Below are 19861 nucleotides of genomic sequence, written 5' to 3' on the forward strand. Positions count from 1 at the left end.
TAATTAGAAATGATTTGACATAAAACGGTCTGAACAGATGACAGGAAAGTAATTTCTGCCAAAGAAAACATATTTTGTCATAAATGGATTTATATGATACAAAATGAGATAAACCTAAAGTACTCAATTAAAGTGTAACCAACTGTATCTCCTCTTCTGACAGGCATCATGGTCATGCGAACAGAAAAGGCTCTGGAATCCCATTAAGCCTGTGCCTCTTACCCTTCCTTTGTGAAGTAGACACACATTCTTAACTCTGGAGGCTCAGTTTTCTTAGGAGTAAAATGGGAAGAGACTATGACTTCCTACGATCATGAGATCTGGGCTTAGAATACAATAAACTCACTAATATTAATTTTCTTTGTGTTCTTGTGACAAATATTGGCACAATTCTGATATTTCTGTTGCAGTGCTGAGAAAACATGAGATATTCTTTTCATTGGCAAACTTTGATATGAGTCTTCCTTGAATAACAGAATCATCTTCACTAGCGATATTATTCTGTAGTAGTATAGTCCTTGGTAAACTTTACAAAGATCATTATTAGATGTAGTCATTAGGGGATTTTTTTTTTACGTTAATTTTTTTTTTAATTTATTTATTTGACAGAGAGAGTGAGCGAGTGAGCGAAAGCAAAGTAAGGGAAGCAGCAGGCAGAGAGAGAGGGAGAAGCAGGCTCTCCTCAAGCAAGGAGCCTGATGTAGGGCTTGATCCCAGTACCTGGGATGACGATCCAAGCCAAAAGCAGATGCTTAACCCAGAAGCCACCCAGGTGCCTGGACTTGTTAATTTAGAAAAATTTATCACTAATGTATTTGTCTGTAACATGTACAGAAACATCTGAATAAGAGACATAATAAATAAGTCTCAGAACTTCAAAAAAAGTTTTTTATAGAAATTCTGACTTGAACAAAATAATTATCTCCTGCCAAAAGTTATGGACGTCTCTTTGTAAGACACACACACACACACACACACACACAGAGGCAGAGACATAGACTTGAACAAAATAATTATCTCCTGCCAAAAGTTACGGATGTCTCTTCGTAAGGGACACACACACACACACACACACACACAGGCAGAGACATAGGCAGAAGGAGAAGCAGGCCCCCCCCCAAGGAGCCTGATGCAGGACTCGATCCTGGGACTCCAGGATCTCACCCTGAGCCAAACGCAGATGCCCAACCACTGAGCCATCCAGGTGTCCCAAGTTATGTGCTTAAAAACAAAAAAATGGGGAGAAATTTTGCATTGGGGCAGACATGGAAGGAAAATCAAAAGACCAATGGAGGTTAATAAAATTAAAAGGAATGGGTAATGTTTGCAATGTTCACAATAAAATAATGTCAAATAAGGTCTTCCCTATCTCAAATTTAAAAATGAACATAAAAAAAATAAAAAAAATAAAAATAAAAATAAAAATGAACATAAATAATAAATGACTGCTATATGAAGCTTAGAGCAAATACGATTTATTTATTAGATTTTATTTACTTATTCATGAGAGACACAGAGAGGCAGAGACATAGGCAGAGGGAGAAGTAGGCTCCATGCAGGGAGCCCAATGTGGGACTCGATCCCGGGACTCGAGGATCACGCCCTGAGCCAAAGGCAGATGCTCAACCACTAAGCCACCTAGGCGTCCCGAGCAACTATTTTATTTAACTGATGGCTTATCCATTTTCCAAGAGTGTTCAACATAAAAAGCTGTCTTATGTTTCAGAAATCAATTAGAAATTATTTTTTTGCTGCGAAGAAGTAATTTTCTCAAGTTCAAAATATTCTATACAGTTTATATTTCAGTTATATAATTTCTAAAGGTGTTTTCTTTAACAAATGGAAAACATATGATCTTTACTAAAGGAAAACAGAATCAGTCAATAATGGGTATTCTTGCTAAGCTGTCACAATTTTGGCTTTGTGGTATACTAATTAACTCTAACATAAGCAGTTGGGAGAAAACAAAAACAAAAACAAAAACAAAAACAGCCTCATGAATGAAGAGATTTTTCCATTCATCAAAATTACAAATGACCAGGCCTGGGGACACAGATTCCTGAGCAGAGTAAGCAGGGTTTCTACACGTGAAAGTATGGAATTTTAGAGCTCAGCGATGGCAAGAAGAGTATCCACAGGAGTGGTAGACCAGGTGTGACCTGTCAGAGCCCACCAAGGTAAGGATTACATCTGTGCAAGTAGGGAGGTAGTGGCAGAGATGGAAAACTGGCTGCATAGAGGAGGACTGATCAAGTAAGTAAATATATTAAAGATAATGAAGGCAGGTTTCTCAGTGTCAGGAAAAAGGGAGTTTATCAATATGAGAAAGGAGGAAACTAGAACTAATCTTATGGTGCTAAATTGGAATTGGGAGTTATTTATGTAAGCTTTTGATGAATAAAATACATGTAAATTAGTGTGTGTACACATATACACACATACATACACACACATTCCCTAGCTCTGGCCACTGAGAAGTCTTGGGAATAGTGATAGCCCACTAGCAGTAAGTACACCTTGTGGGCAGACTCTAGCCTTTAAAAACCATTTTCCATTTAGTGAAACCAAGGATCAATTCTTGAAGAAATTATTGATTCCAGAACTGAAGCAGGGACAGAACAATATTTTGTCATTCCAGCACGCAAGGATGGGGACATATCAAAAGAACAGGTCAAATCAAAGACAATTTGAGCATCAAAATAAATGATAGTTATAAATTATAACCCATTGAGTACAATGTAAACCACGAGTTCATACTGTTAGAAATATATAAATGAAACTTTTTAAATGAATACATTTAAAAAAATTTATTTATTTATTTCATGATAGACAGAGAGAGAGAGGCAGACACACAGGAGGAGGGAGAAGCAGACTCCATGCCGGGAGCCTGACACGGGACTCGATCCCGGGACTCCAGGATCACGCCCTGGGCCAAAGGCAGGCGTCAAACCGCTGAGCCACCCAGGGATCCCCTAAATGAATACATTTTAACACAGTTTTATGGTATCTCCCCACAAAACACTTATTTAATTACAAAATGAGTAACTTCACAATGGAGAAGCCTAGTAACTACCTCCATAATCAAGTGACCAAGTTTATATCACCAGTCAAAGGGCAAAGTGAAATCATGTATTACCTGAAGAATGCACTATCACTTTTGGGACACTGATGCCAAGAGCACATGACCTGAATCCAATCATGAGAAAACATCAGACAAGCCTAAATTGAGGGAAATGCTACAAAATAATTGGTCTCTGATCTTTAAAAGTGCCATGGTCACAAGAACAAAGGAAAGACTGAACACTGAAGAGGACTACAGAGACACGATGATTGAATGCAATGTGAGATTATGAAGTGGATCCTTTGGCTAGAAGGTATCATTGGGACAATTAGACAAAACTCTAATGGGGCAGGCGGTTATTAATGTACTGATGATAATTACCTGATTTGGATAAGGATATTGTGGTTAAAAAAAAAAAAAAAGGATATTGTGGTTATATGTGGGAGAATGTCTTTGTTTATAGAAAGTATATCCTGAAGTATTTGGGGCGATGGAGCATCAGTTTGACAGCTTACTCTTTTTTTTTTTTTTTGACAGCTTACTCTTACTTATAGCACAAGAAAAAGTTCTATGTGCTATATCCCTATCTTTTAAGCTTTTGTTTTAAAATAAAAAAAATTATATATATATATATATCGCAGCCAAGGCAAGAAATGTCAGTGGAAACAATTTGGTCTCCCAGTTTGTGACCTCTGTACATAAATAATTTAAGAACAATTAAAGCTGCTAATACCAGGTCTCAGTTTACCATGCTGCTGCAACAAGGGAGGGTTTAAAGGACACACTCACACTAGGTCCAATTTACTCCTTCCTGTTTGCTGCTATTGTGACTAAACCTCAGCAACAGAATCAACTATTTGTGACAGATCAAAACACACCAAAGTGAATCATTTTGGCAATTTTATACACCCTTATGTAATTTGGACTTAGTTTGGCAAGTTGTCATAATTTTGTCTTTGTAGTAATTGTGATATACTGAGACTTTTAACATGACATACTGGTAGAAACATGATTCGTCAACCTTATCAGTAATCAAAGAAATAAAAGTGGGGATTTTTTCCACTTACCTAATTACAAAAATTAAAAAATCTCTGATATCCAACTACTCAGTCTTCCTAGTATTAAGGAAATGCTCATTAGGATGGCCTGCCTTATATCCATCATGATGACAAAATTTTAAAACATCTGAACATCTTGTGCCAGTAGGGAAATCAGCACTACCTAAACTGGCCAAGAGTTTTGAGTTGGTAATTGGGTAGTAACTCTCAAAATTTCAACTTACATATCCCTTAATTGAGAAATTATATCTCTAAGAATCTCTTACTTACGTATGTGCATAAAAGTTTATGCAGAAAGAGGTTCACTGACAGCAACACTGGAGGAACAAAGGAAAATCAGAAACTTCCTAAGTATAGTATCATGAGGCTGGTAAGGTGGGGGGACTTTCAAATTTACCCATATATAGTTATCTATTGCTTTACACTAGAGTTTTCAATTAAAAAAAAAAGAATTATGTAATTCATACAGGAAAAATGTAATTCCTTATTAAAAATACCTAAACCATTTGCAATGTATTGTACTTTGTATCAGTTTTTATACATCTTTTGTAAACCTAACTGCATACTGTAATTGGAAGAGTAGGTAGTAGTATATCTGCACCCTCTTTCAGAAGTGACACTCAAGACAGTCAACCAAATAGACCGTACAGCTTAGTAAGTGTTAGAACTTAGTCCTATGCCCATGTTCCAAGCCACTGTGAATGTTAGGGCTAGTCCCACATCCTTGGTATAAGTCACTGTAAGTACCAGAGCTAGTCCTAAATTGGCTCCAAATTCTAATGGTAGATTTTCACATCTGGTCTTGAATGCATCTTACCAGAGTTTATGATTTCTTACTTTATTAAAGGGCTATTATAAACAACGGGTAGTTTTTCTAAGGTTTTGTCATGCTGGTATAAAAATTAATGACTGAATTGTGTCTAAAGATAAACTAAATTTATAGGCTACAACTGATTTCAGTTGAGCAGTTGAGCGGTCAGTAAGGTTTTCCTGATTTTGAGTATGATCTCAGGATTACCCTGTTTCTCATTCTGGGGTAGAAAACTACCAAATCACTAGAAATGAGCTCCTACGAGATGGGAGAGACATTCTCATCCCAAAGCTTCTTACTTCTTAGGGAGTTATAATAAAAGAGCATGTCAATTTCTTTTGCTTCATTGATTCCCAGTCCTCTAAAACACAGGTGACAAAATATGACCCAGAACCTACCATCAGGAAACTGGTCAGCATCATCATCAAACATGGCTTCCTTGAGGGCAGACTTATTGAAGGAACTGATGCTATCTGAATAGTTATATGGATTATAGTCTCGAGCACGTGGAGAGGAGTGAGCAGGCATTGAATGGAGCAATGAAGCTTTATTATCAAGGGCTGTTTGGCTTGAATCAGTAGCATCACCTCCTGCTCTTGGGTCAGGCATCCCAGGACCACCACACATCTATTAATGGGGAGGAAAAGGTATAGCAAATTAATTTATGTTTTAAAAAACATTTTACTTATTTGCTTATTTGAGAGAAGGAGGGTGGGGAGGGACAGAGAGAGAGAGGAAGACAGAATCCCTGCAGGCTCCATGCTGGGCATGGAGCCTGATACAGGGCTCAATTTCACGACTCTGAGATCACCACCTTAGGTGAAATCAAGAGTCAGACGTTTTACTCAGTCAGACTGAGATACCCAAGCATCTTGCAAATTAGTTCATTTTAAAATATTTCTTTGAAATTCTAAAAGGACAAATTGATTTTAAATTAAAAAATGTAAAAAAAAATTCTAAAAAGAGGTTTCCCTATTGCTTCAAAGTCTATTTTAAAAAGGTAACAATAAACCTCTGAAAAAATTAAGTAATGGGAATTAACATGATGAGTTAAAATTGAACATTCAAAATGTCAAATCTTATAGTAAAGATGTAAAAATAAACACCTCAAACCCACAGCTGTGAGGGCAAATAAGAACCATAAAGGAATGCTGTTTCTAATGATTCCTATAGTTCCCCTGTTAATGGCGTGACCAAACAATATACAGTGGGATTACCAAAGGCTTCTCTATGCCAGTTAAAGTTATAAGAGGATTTTCAATAACAACACAGAACTAAAATCTGCCAGATTCCATTATTAAGGTAGTAAATTATACAATGAAAGCATGTCAATTAAGTATAAGAGAATCAATTTTTCTTTAAAAAGGCCTGCTGTTAAAAAAAAAAAAAAAAGGCCTTAAGGACTATAACTTTTGAAAGAATGCTTGATACAGTTTGATTACATTAACAGACTTATCAAAACATCAATACTAACACTGATACTAATTCTATTATGAAAATCATTACAACTACCAATATCACCATTGTCACTGTCTACTCACAGCAACTGTGTGCTAAGCCATTACTTAGGTGCTTTACAAATATTCTTCAAATATTTACTCTACCCCTTCTGTGTGCCATGCATTGTTCTTGGAGGTGGGGATATATTAGTGAACAAAAGAGAGAATGATGTCCACCTTCAGAGTTTATTCTAGTGGGGGGAACAGACATTTACAAACATAAAGAACAAGTAAAGTATATGGAATAGTAAAAGGTGACTGGTGTATGGGAGACAGTGCAGGATTAAAGGGACCATGAGAGTTGTGGTGGGAGGAAGAGGGTGCAGATCAGATAGGGTGGTCAGAGTAAGCCTCTTGAACAGACTTGAAGGAATTGAGGAAATCAGCCATGGAGCTATCTGAGGAAGGATGTCTAAGACAGAGGGAATAGCCAAGACAAAGGCCCCGAAGCAAAAGCATGCCCAGGAAGTTCAAGAAATAGCAAGGAGGCTAGTATGGCTGGAGCAGGGGAAAGTAGTAGGACATGAGGCCAGAGAGGTAACAGGAGACTCTGGCTTGTAGTCTGGGACCGCCTACAGAGTTATAAGTTGAGGAGTAAGAACGGATGACAGGAGACCAACAGGCAGAATCAAGAAGGCCAATTAGGCAGGTACCTATTTTAAAAACCCAGGTAAATGAATTGATGATGATGATAGTTCAAGCTAAAATAGCAGTGATGGGAAGTGGATGGGTTTTGGATATATTTTGAAAACAACTAACAGATTTCTTGACAGACTGAGTATGGAGGATGACAAAGAGAGGAAACAAGGACAAGTCTTTGGTCCAAAGTTTTTGGCTGAGCAATTAGGGCTGCTATCAACTGAAACAGAAAGGAAGAGTTCTAGGGAAAAAGATGAGAAGTTCAAACAAGCAACTGGATGTAGCTATATAGTGAGTCATATAATTTATTATAGTAACTTTTAACGTAGGCAGTAATATCATCATTTTTCTAATGAAGACACTGAGGCTTAGAAGTGATAAAATAATCTAACAAGTTAATAACTGCCAGGAATTGGAATTGTTTAAATTCTTCAGCCAGAATCCACTGTTTGAGCTCCTCACACTGCACTCTGCTATCTCTGAGGGAAAAATGTCTCAAACAGTGACTTTTATTATTAAGCTATTATTGTTACCTCATATAGCTTTTGGGGTGGAGAACCTCAGATATGAGTAGTAAGCTGGTTTCTGGCATCCAATTTAGTAGGGCCATCTGCCAGATAGGCATGGGGAGAAAACAGCAGGAAAGCAGTAAGGAAGGCAGAAGAGAAAGTCCTTTAGAGATGTGCTGAAGTACTACAATGTTCTACAATTCTACAAACACTGAGGAACCATGGATTCCATAGGAAATAGTGGAATGGCTTGTTTTGAGAAAAATAATTAACAGTGTAAAAAAATAACTATTCTGGGGATCCCTGGGTGGCTCAGCAGTTTAGCGCCTGCCTTTGGCCCGGGGTGTGGTCCTGGAATCCCGGGATCGAGTCCCACGTCGGGCTCCCTGCATGGAGCCTGCTTCTCCCTCTGCCTGTGTCTCTGCCTCTCTCTCTGTGTCTCTCATGAATAAATAAATAAAATATTTAAAAACAAAAAAATAAAACAACTATTCTTTTCTCCCCCTCCCCAACTAAAAAAACAACTATTCTTTGTATGATGGCAGAAGCAACAAACTGAACAATATTTACCAATGTCAGAAAAATGAGTCCTAACATTCTCAATTGGAGCCATACAAACTGATGATGCAAATCTCTATCACTACACTTAATGAGAAAATAAAAACCTATCTGGCTTATGTTCTACCCTCCAACTCTTTCACAACAATCCAACAACACTGCCTTTCATCTGGTTTCCAACTATGCACAACTTGATTCCATCTAACTGTTTTTGCACTTGCCACTTCTTTTATGCAATTCTTCTCTCCTAGATCTTGTATGGCTTTATTTATTCTTTTTTTTTTTTAATTTATTCTTGATGCAAATGCCACTGACTTAGGCCTTCCCTGACCAATTAATCTAAAATAGATTCACTTTATGTTCTAACCTAAAACTCAAAAGTACTCATCTCTATCTGAACATTTATAAGGAACTTGAAGGCAGCGACTTTGCCTTGTAAAATCAAAGACCCAAAACAGTGCCTGGCATGTGGTGGATGCTCAGTGAATGCTTGCAGAGTGACTGACCCCCAAAAAGTTACATTTGAAAATGACAAAAAGCAAAGTTTAAAACAAACAAACACAAATGATCCAACAAAAATCTCTTTAATGAGGGGCACCTGGGTGGCTCAGTCAGTTAGGTGTCTGATTCTTGATTTCGGCTCAGGTCATGATCATCAGATTGAGCCCTGTGTCAGGCTCCTGACTGGGTGTGGAGCTTGCTTAAGATTCTCTCTCCCTCTTCTACTCCCCCAGCTCAAGTGTGTATGCACGCTCTCTCAAATAAATAAAGCTATCTTTAAAAAGAAATCTCTTAATGGAAAAGCCTGCAATGAAAGAATTTTCAAATACTCACGGAATCACCATCGTCTTTTTTAGAATCCCTTTTCAATGGTTCATTCATATCTTCTTGACTACGGAAGCTGAAATTCTGAATTGCTTCAGTGACACCTCTAAGAGAGCTATAAATATCTTCAGAGTTCATATTTTCGGTGTCATAATCAAATGCACTAAGAAAAAGATGACAACTAATTATAGTTTTAAAACACAAACACATTTGAGATTATGTAGGATTCCCCAAAGCATCATTAGCAAAACCAAACTAAACCTGACAACTATAAATGGTTACGGTATGTCCCCTAGTCTACCCACCAAGGGCAGCTTACAACGACTCTAGGTGCATAGCCTTTAGCAATTGGTTTGTCTGTTACCTTCAAAAATGTTCTGATTAACCAGGGGTCAGCAAACCATGACCCTTCCAATCTAAAAATGTTTACTTTTTAAATAGTTGAGAGAGAACCCTCTGGGGTCTTCTCCCTCTTGGGGAGCTTTGTACTATCGCTCAATAAATTTTGCTGAACTCTACTACTGCTCAATAAACTTTGCTTTGCTGCCCACCAAAAAACAAACAAAAAACAGTTGAAAAAAAGTCAAAATAACATTTCTAGACACATGAAAATCATAAAATTCTTACTTCAGTGCCCATAAATAAAATTGTATTGGAACTTATTCAGGCATCCTCTACAGCTATTTTCACACTGTAACAACAGACATTGTAAAGGCAACAAAGACTGCATGGCCTGCAAGGTCTGAAATGTTTACCATATGTCCCTTTACAGAAAGTTTGCCAACTCCTGTGATTAACTTATAATAATGGTATAGTTTAAAGATAAATGTATTTTTCACAAATTTATAGGAAGGCAGAGAAGTTTTAACACTGAACATAATACACGTTACTGACATTTTTATAGTCAAATTCTAAAACTCAACTGAAGCTGGAATTTAGCCATCACGTTACACATATATAACAAGGAATAAACAAGCTAAATGTTAAGTTTGCAATCTTTTTTTCTTCCTTAGATGCTGATGAAGTATCCTATAATTGTAATAAATATTACGAAGCAGCTATGATATATGGCTAATAAAATTAAGTTAATAACTATGTTAATAAATATGACTACTATGCATACTATTTTTTTAAAAGGCCAAGAAAAGGGAAAAAAATATTAGTCTATTAATGAGTCAAGAACCTCATCTGAAATACAGCCCATGCTTGAACTGCACAAGTGTCTGAAAATTTTACACAGCTTATATATTTTACATTAAAGACCAATTTCACAGACACATTTTTTTCTAAGACAAATATATGACCATTTCTTTTATTTTTAAATATTTTATTTTTTTATTCATGAGAGACACAGAGAGAGAGGCAGAGACATAGACAGAGGGAGAAACAGGCTCCCTGTGGGAAGGCTGATGCAGGACTCGATCCCCAGATCCCAGAATCATGCCCTGAGCCAAAGGCAGATGCTCAACTACTGAGTCACCTAGGCATCCCTGACCATTTTATATTTAGCCTTTCCTTATTTGTTCTTCTCTGTTTTTATGTTTTTGTCTATAAGCATATCTGAGTAATAGAACTATGACATTTAATGCTTCAAGTAGTAATTTATAAAAGCTGTGTAGGTTTTCTTTTCACTTACAAAAATTTTTATATCCTATGCATTATTTTCATTTAAAGGGTTAGTTCTGGAATAAACTTAAAAAAAGTTTTGTATCTGCTAAGTTTCTATGTGTCAAGACCTTTCAAATCAAGTGGAAATCAAGTGGAATTATATTAATGTCTGTGGTCTATGAAACGAGAATCTGCAAACACAAGCCATGATGGAAAATAACCCTTTTATTACCTTGGAGATAAAGTATTCTGTGATGTATTGGTAGGAGAAGTAAGAGGACTGGACCAGTTGGCTGGTGAACGTGGTGTTGGTCTCGTCAAAGGACTCCCCATGGAACCCTGACGGGAGTAGTCAAATAAATATTATCATACGATAGGTAAGTTCAACTAAAAGGCTCTTAAGGAAGCCATGCAATCAAGAAGTTGAACAATATGGAAAAGCCATATTTGTAGGTCAATATTTTAAGTATTCAAGTACTTATCTCTGCTTTCTTAGGGAAAAACTTTCTCCCCATTCAAAAATCTACCTCTTTTTTTTGTTTTCTTCACCCACCTCCTGCTCTCAAATATTGTCAACATCTTTCTTCTCAAAGACTCAACAGGATCTCAAATTATTTTAATTAATTATTAAATTAAAAAAAATAATTTTAAAGTAGGCACCATGCCCTACGTGGTGCTTGAATTCATGACCCTGACATTGAGAATCTCATACTCTATGGACTGAGCCAGCCAGGTACTCCCCGCAAACTAACAATTTTAAATTAGCTTCCCATTCTAAGCCAATTCCCTTCCTTCAATCATTCAAATTTTACCTCTCCTTGGGTTTGCTTTACAAATAATTTTCACAAACACACCAAAGTAAAATTTGGTATTATTAATTTACCTACCTCTTAAGATATAATTAAACAATTACCTCTCCTTTTATTTTTATTTGTATTTTTTAAAATTAAATTCAGTTTGCCAACATATATAGTATAACAACACCCAGTGCTCACCATATCACATGTCCTCCTTAATGCCCGCCACCCAGTTTCCCTCTCTTTTTAAAAAGATAACCAACTTCAGTCCCAAGAAATTGTTCTCAGATTGTTTTTTTTTCTCAGATTGTTTTTAACCCTGACTTTACCTTAAGCCTGCCATAAGTGCATGTAATTTTTCCTTTATCCATGATCAAAGATCTGTCGTTTTAAAACCTAAGTTTAATTCTTTAGGCATATTATGTAAATGATTCATGCCATTTAGGTATGTAAACACTGGATTGCTTCATTTATTCAGACCTTACTTCCCTAAAACAAAATTCTGTATTTAAGCAACTATAGACAAACAGCCTCATGAACGGGTTAGTGAAGATACCTTTTAAAGCCCTACCTTCTTCAGATCTTATTTGGTAACCAAGTCATCCCCCCTCTGGTCCTCAAATAAGGACTGGTTAGCTTTCCTTGTTCATACCTGACCACCATTCACTACCAACCAAATCATATATACCAAATTATAACATAAACAAGTCTAACTACTGTAATCTTTCCAGGACAGTATTTAATACTGCAGATGCTGCCTAATAGATAAAAAATAGATATACTAAAAAAATAGATATACTAGGATCAAAAGTTTACTTCATGTAAAAGAAAGCAATTGCTGCGAAACCATCATATCACATTAATAGCCAAGAAAATAACTGAAAGATACCTGGGTTCCATTGCCAGTGTTTCGTAGGTGATTATGAAGAAGCTTTGTAGCACCATCCTGAAAAGTTTTTGGTAAAGCTCCTAATAACATCGTAAACTCTGGGGTATTGAGTTCAAATAAGGAAATCAGCACTGACTGTGCTGCCTAGAAAACAAAGACATAGGAGTAGAGAAGTATATTTTGGTTACTCAAAGGAGATAATTTCTTCACGCAACATTTCTGTTCAATAGCACAAGGACATCTTTCCCACAGAAAAAGAAGTTGTCTTCATATGCTCTCAAATTTCTTTTTGGGAGAGTAAGAAAATATTTGACCTACCTTTTTTTTTTTTTTTTGAAGGTAAGAAGAGAATATAAAAAGTGTCATGAATACAATCTAGAATTCAATGGCAAAAGTTAACCAGTTTCCAGGGTTATTTTACTAATATATGCTACTTCAGTTTTCCTCAAATGATTACAAGAAGAAAGGTGGATGGAAATAGACAAATACAGGCATCCTACAACTTTCAAAAGCTCACATGACGCCACTTTGCTTTTATGAAAGACCTACAACAGGGCAGCCCCGGTGGTACAGCAGTTTAGTGCCGCCTGCGGCCCGAGGCATGATCCTGGAGACCCTGGATCGAGTCCCACGTTGGGCTCTCTATATGATGCCTGCTTCTCCCTCTGCCTGTGTCTCTGCCTGTCTCTCTCTTTGAATAAATAAAATAAAAATCTTAAAAAAAAAAAAAAAAAAAGACCTACAACAGCATCTATTTTCCCTAACCAAAAAAAACCCCAAAATGTACCCTAAGGTATCAGAAAAGCCTATAATACGTTATTTTTTTCGGTCTAGGAACTCTGTTTTTCCATATAAATTAATGCTAACTGCTTCTTTGCTTTACACCATGTTGGTGTATGAAAGGTTTCATAAGAACACTACTTTCAGATAAAAGGATAAATCTATATATCCCTAAGCCATACAAAGTCCATCCAGAGCAACTTAATACTATTCATTTTTATATAAACAGAAAATAATGTTTTGGTAGAAATGGGAACAAAATGAAGCTTACGCAGATCAGTTAGGAAAATTATACATTTACTTCCTTCTTTTAATGTAATCAACAGAACTACTGAAAGCCAAACTCTGAAATTCAGATTAAATAGAAAGTTAACATGACTCAAATGAAAATATGTGCATCTTGTCCTGGACCTTCTCAGACCTGACTCTGTGAAAATATAAGTGTTCTGTGTTTATGACATCTGAATATACAACTCTACAGGAATGGTTAAATTATGTTACATTGGAGCAGTGCCACACTACACAACAGAGCCTTGAAAGATGATGAAACTCTATACGTGAAGAAATCAGGAGAGGGCTATCATATACTGCTAAAGGAAAAATATAATAAAACAACGGCTGTAACAGCCCATTTTGTTAAAAACAACAAAATATACATTGCATGGGTATGTCCTTGAACATGTTAATAGTACTTAAATAAAACTATTTGTACTTTAGGGGTGCCTGAGTGGTTCAGTCAGTTAAGTATCTGACTCTTGGTTTTGGTTCAGATCACCACAGTGTTGTGAGATTGAGCCCTGTGTCAGGCTCTACACTCAGCGGGGAATTTTTTTTTTGAAATTCTCTGCTTCTCCCTCTCCCCCTGCCCGTCTCTCACCTTGAGCACACACTTTCTTTCTCTCTCTGAAATAAAAACTTAAAAAAACCTATTTGTATCTTGAAACAAAACTTTATGATCCTGGGTCTTTTTTGGAACAACACTAAAACTACCTCAAGTTACTGTGAGCAAATGAATTGATGATTGTTAAGGCATACTTTATTCTATCCAGGGTATATTTTGGTGTATGAGACTCAGCTTTCTTCCCCTCAGAGGTAGAGAGCCCAACTGTTCCAAAACCATTTATCAGTGAGTATATCCTTTCCTCATGAAGTGACATCCTTATCATGAATTAACCACCTATATAAACTGAACTATATTTCTGATCCTCTGATCTTCCTTTATGTTCTATTGATCTATTTGTCTATTTCTGCATTAAATAATATGGGTTTAAGTTGTATGATTTATTTATTTTTTATTTTTATTTTTTTTTAATATTTTATTTATTTATTCATAGAGACAGAGAGAGAGAGGCAGAGACACAGGCAGAGGGAGAAGCAGGCTCCATACAGAGAGCCCGACGTGGGACTCGATCCTGGGTCTCCAGGATCACGCCCTGGGCTGAAGGCGGCGCTAAACCGCTGAGCCACCGGGGCTGCCCAAGTTGTATGATTTAAAATGCAATAGTTTTAGCATATTTTGATAGTCCTTCATTTCTGTTAGTTTATATTTTAGCATCACATTTGCTTTACTAGATGCATTTTTATTCATTTATTATTTCACAACATAAATCAGGTCTTTATTAGAAAACTGTATTCCATTTTTTAAAAAGTTTTTATTGTTTTTTAAAAATAAAGAGCAAGAGAAAAGAGAGCGAGTGAGCAAGAGAGAGAGTGTGCATGCGTGTGAGCAAGCATGAGTAGAGGGAGGGGGAGGAGGAGAGGGAGAGGGAAAAGGAGGCTCTCCACTGAGCAGGGAGCCTGATGTGGGGCTCGATCCCAGGACCCTAGGATCATGACCTGAGCCGAATGCAGACACTCAAAAGACTGAGCTACTCAGATGCCCCTTAAGATTTTTTTTTTTAAATTCTAGTTTGTTAACATACAGTGTCAATGTTATTAGCTTCAGGTATACATATAGTAATTCAATAATACCATACATTACCCAGTGTTCATTAAAATGGACTCCTTAATCCTCAGCACCTATTAAACCCATCCCCCCACCAATCTCCCCTCTGGTGACCTACAGTTTGTTCTTTTTTTCTTTTTAAAGATTTTTTTATCATAAGATTTTATTTTTTAAAGTAATCTCTATACCCAATGTGGGGCTTAAACTTACAACTCTGAGATCAAGAGTCATATGTTCCTCCCACTGAGCCAGCCAGATGCCCCTTCAGTTTGTTCTTTATAGTTAAGAGCTTCCCTTTCATTCCCCCCCCGCCCTTGCTTGTTTTGTTTCTTAAATTCACAGGAGAGAAATTATACGGTATTTCTCTTTCTCTGACTTATTTTGCTTAGCATTATACTCTCTAGCTCTATCCAGGTCATTGCAAATGGTGCGATTCCATTCTTTTTAATGGCTGAATAATATTCCATTATATGTACACACACACACACCATCATCTTTGTCTATTCATCAATTGATGGACACTTGGGTTGCTTCAATAATGTGGCTATTGTAAATAATGCTGCTATAAACACAGAGGTGCATGTATCACTTTGAATTAGTGTTCTTGTATTCTTTGGATAAATACCCAATATTGTAATTCCTGGATCATAGGGTAGTTCTATTTTTAATTTGAGGAACCTCCATACAGTGGCTGTACCAACTTGCATTCCCATCAACAGTGCAAGACGGTTCCTTTTTCTCCATATCCTTGCCAATACTTGTTTCCTGTGTTTTTGATTTTAGCCATTTTGATAGTTATGAGGTAGTATCTCACTGTGGTTTTAATTTCCATTTCTCTGATGATGAGTGATGGGAGCATCTTTTTATATGTCTGCTGGCCATCTGTAGGTCTTCTTTGGAGACATACATGATGTTCGTGTCATCTGCCCATTTTTAAATTGGACTGTATTTTGGGTGTTGAGTTGTATAAGTTTTTATACATTTTGGAGGTTTGTGGCAACTCTGTGTTGAACAAGTTTACTGGCACACTTTTTCAAACAGTATTTACTGAGGATTCACCAATTCTAGATGCCAAGAACATTTGTGATTACTTGAGAGAGATCAAATATCAACATAAACAGGAGTTTGGAAGAAGCTGATTCCAAGCCTCACAGATGACTTTGAGGGGTTCAAGACTTCAGTGGAGGGCATAACTGCAGATGTGGTGGAATTAGCAACAGAACTAGATTAGAAGTGGAGTCTGAAAATGTGACTGAATTACTGCTATCTCATGATAAAACTAAGTTGCTTCTTATGGATGAGCAAGAAAAGTAATTGAGATGGAATCTATTCCTGGTGAACATGTTGTGAAGATGGTTGAAATAACAACAAAGGATTTAGAATATTATATAAACTTAGTTGATAAAGCAGCAGCAGGGTTTGAGGACTGACTCCAATTTTTAAAGAAAGTCTGTGAGTAAAATGCTATTACTGAGAAATTGTTGGCAAAAGGAAGACTTGATCAATGGAGAAAACTTCATTGTTGTCTTATTTTTAAAATGAATTCTAGGTATTTTTTATTTTTATTTAAAAATAATTTTTAAAATTTGAATATACATGTATGTACAACATGGTGATTTAACTTCTCTATGTTATGTTGTGCTCACCACAAGAACTACCATCTGTCACCATACAATACCATTACAATATCACTAATTATATATCATATGCTGTGCCTCTTATAACCTTATTCATTCCATAACTGAAGGCTGTATTTTCCATTCTCCTTCACCCATTTTCCCCATCCTCTGCCTCCTTCCCTCTGGCAGTCATCGTTTTCTGTATTTACAGGTCTGATTCTGCTTTTTATTTATGTATTCAATTGTTTTGTTTTTTAGATTTCATATATGTGAAAACAAGGTAGGGGCACCTGGGTGGCTCAGGTGGTTAAGCATCTGCCTGTGGCTCAGATCATGATCCCAGGGTCCTGGGATCAGGCTTCCCTGTCAGTGGGGAGTCTGCTTCTAAGGTTCCCTCTGTCCTTCCGCCTCTGCTCCAGCCAAGCTCAATCTCTCTTAAATACATAAAATCTTAAAAAAAAAAAAAAATCACAAGGTATCTGTCTTTTTCTTTCTTTTTTTTCTTTTTTTTTGTATTTGTCCTTTTCAATCTGATATCTCACTTAGCATTATATCCTTTGGGCCCATCCATGTTGTTGTAAATGGCAAGATGTCATCCTTTTTTATAACTGGTCCATTGTATATGAATACCTAATCATCTTTATCCATTCATCTATCAATGGACACTTGAGTTGCTTCTTGGCGATTAAAAATAATGCTGCAATAAACACAGGGTTACAAATATCTTTTCAAATTAGTGTTTTCATTTTTTTTGGGTAATACCCAGTAGTGTATATAGTATTTCTATTTTTGTTTGAGGAATCTCCATACTATTTTCCACCACTGCTGCCTAATTTCAAGAAACTGCCAAAGCCTTCCCAACCTTCAGCAACCACCACTCTTATCAGTAAACACTGAGATAATCCCTTCACCTGCCAAAAGATTAGGACTCTGAATTCTCAGATGATGGTTAGCATTTTTTAGCAGTATTTTAAAATTCAGGTATATACATTTTTTAGACATACTTAATAAAAGACACAGTTAAGGACCACTGCATAGTGCAAAGATAAATTTTATATACACTGGGAAATGAAAATATTTATGTGATTTGGCTTTATGCAGTGGTTTGGAACTGAATCTGCAGTATTTCTGAGGTATGCCTGACTTGGTTTTGAAATCACGAAGCGTGTGAAGTCCTCCTACTTTGCTCTTTTTCAAGACTGTTTTAGCTACTCTGAGACTCTTGCAGTTCCATATGAATTTTGGAATCAGCTTGTAAATTTCTACAAACTTCTGGGATTTGCACTTCTTTTGTTAAAATTTATTTCTATAACCTTTTAATGCTATTGTAACTGAAATTATTTTCCTAATTTCACTTTTTGATTGCTCACTCCAAGGGTTTAGAAATATAGAACTGTTTTCTGTGTGCTGTTTTATATCCTGCAAACTTGCTGAACTTACTAGTTCTAATAGTTTTTTAGTGATTCCTTAGGATTTTCTCTATATGAGATATCATTTGTAAATGGAACTAGTTTTTCTTTTTTTATTTATAATCCAGATGTCTTTTATTTCTTTCTTTCTCCTAACTGTCCTAGCTAGAACCCCTAGTTGAGTAGATATAGAGATTGTTGAATTGCACATTTTGAGACATAATAGTACTCTACTTAGACCAGAGTATAGTGTAATGCATAGCATATCTTGAATTGTATGATGTATGTTGAATAGAAACAGTGAGAGCAGACATCTTTGTCTTGCTCCTAATTTTAAGGAGGAAGCATCCAGTCTTTCAGCATTAATTATGATTTTAGCTGTAGGTGCCTCTGTTAGGTTGAGAAAGTTCTTTCCATGGTTTCATTTATTTTTTGTTAAATCATGAAATGATGTTAAGATTTTACCAGATGCTTTTTCTTTTTTCCTTCTTTTAAGAGTTTATTTTTAAGTAATCTCTACACCCAATGTGGCACTTGGACTTAAAACCCTGAGATGGAGTGTCATATGTTCCACTGAATGAGCCAGCCAATCGAGTTTTTAATCTTTTGATTCATATGGTATATTATGTTAATAGACTTTCAGATGTTAATTTAGCATTCCTAGGATAAATCCCATTTACTTAATCATGGTAATTCTTTTTTGTATGTTGCAGGATTTAGTTTGCTAATATTTTGTCGAGGATTAAATACATCCATGTAACAGATATTGGTCTGTAGTTTTTGTTTTTGTTTTTGTTTTTTTTTTTTTTTTTGTGGTGTCTTTGTCTGGGTTTGGTATCAAGGTACTTGATCTGCCCTCACATAATGAGTTGGAAAGTGTCCCTTCTTCTTTTTTGAAAGTTTCTAAAGAATTGGTAGTAATTTGTGGAATTCACCAGGGAAACCATCTGAACCTAGGCTTCTCTTCGTAGGTAGTTTTTTGATTAGTAAGTCAATCTCTTGTTCTATTAACATCTATTTCTTCTTGAGTTAATTTGGTAGTCTACATATTTCTAGGATTTGTTTCATCTGTGTTACAGGCATGTAATTATTCACTGTATTCCTTTACAATTCTTTTTTTTCTGTAAGGTTGCTCATATTCTCTCTTTCATTTCTATTCTAGTAATTTTAATCTCTTTTTGGTCAATATACTTTAAAGTTTGCCAATTTCATTGATCTTTGAAAAACCTGCTTTTAGTTTCACTGATCATTGTTTTGTTTAATTAATTTGTGTTTTAATCTTTTTTTTTTCAAAGTGGGCTCCATGCCCAAAGAGGGGCTTGAACTCATAACATGGAGAACAAGAGTTATGTGCTCTACTAACTGAGCCAGGTGCCCCAAATTGTGTTTTGTTTTTTTTTTTCCAAATTGTGCTTTAATCTTGATTATGTCTGTCTACTTTAGAGTTAGTTTGTTCTTCTTTTTCCAGTGTCATAAGGTAGTAGTTAAGGTCACTAATTTGACCTTATTATTACAGGCATTAACTGCTATAAATTTCCCTCTAAGCACCACTCACAAGTACCTATATCCTATAAGTTCTGTTATGTCATGTTTTCATTTTCATTCACCTCACTGTATTTTCTAATTTCCCTTTTGATTTCTTTGATCCACTGGTGATTTAGGAATATGTTGTTTAGTCTCCACATATTTGTGAGCCCCCCAAATTTTCCTGTTATTAATTTCTAATTTCATTCCATTGTGGTCAGAGAATATGTTCAGAGACTGTTCCATGTACACTTGAGAAGAATGTACATTCTGCTTTTTTTTAAATCTTTTTAAAGATTTTATTTATTTATTCATAGAGACGCAGAGAGA

The 19861-nt window shown here is 36.1% G+C and overlaps 1 protein-coding gene across 45 annotated transcripts in view; it reads right to left on the reverse strand.

Annotated features, from left to right (window-relative positions):
* The window catches only part of CLASP2 (cytoplasmic linker associated protein 2), a 177324-nt gene that overhangs the window by 14613 nt on the left and 142850 nt on the right, over positions 1–19861 (reverse strand). For all 45 annotated transcript variants that reach the window (XM_072793516.1, XM_072793514.1, XM_072793515.1 and 42 more), the window contains 4 exons: positions 12255–12398; positions 10801–10907; positions 8970–9123; positions 5329–5557 (listed from right to left, as the gene is read on the reverse strand). In XM_072793516.1, the coding sequence (XP_072649617.1) occupies positions 5329–5557; positions 8970–9123; positions 10801–10907; positions 12255–12398 (634 nt within the window). The remainder of the gene's footprint in view (positions 1–5328; positions 5558–8969; positions 9124–10800; positions 10908–12254; positions 12399–19861) is intronic.

The sequence above is a fragment of the Canis lupus genome, chromosome 22 (genome assembly GCF_048164855.1).
Source record: "Canis lupus baileyi chromosome 22, mCanLup2.hap1, whole genome shotgun sequence".
Lineage (NCBI taxonomy): Eukaryota > Metazoa > Chordata > Mammalia > Carnivora > Canidae > Canis > Canis lupus.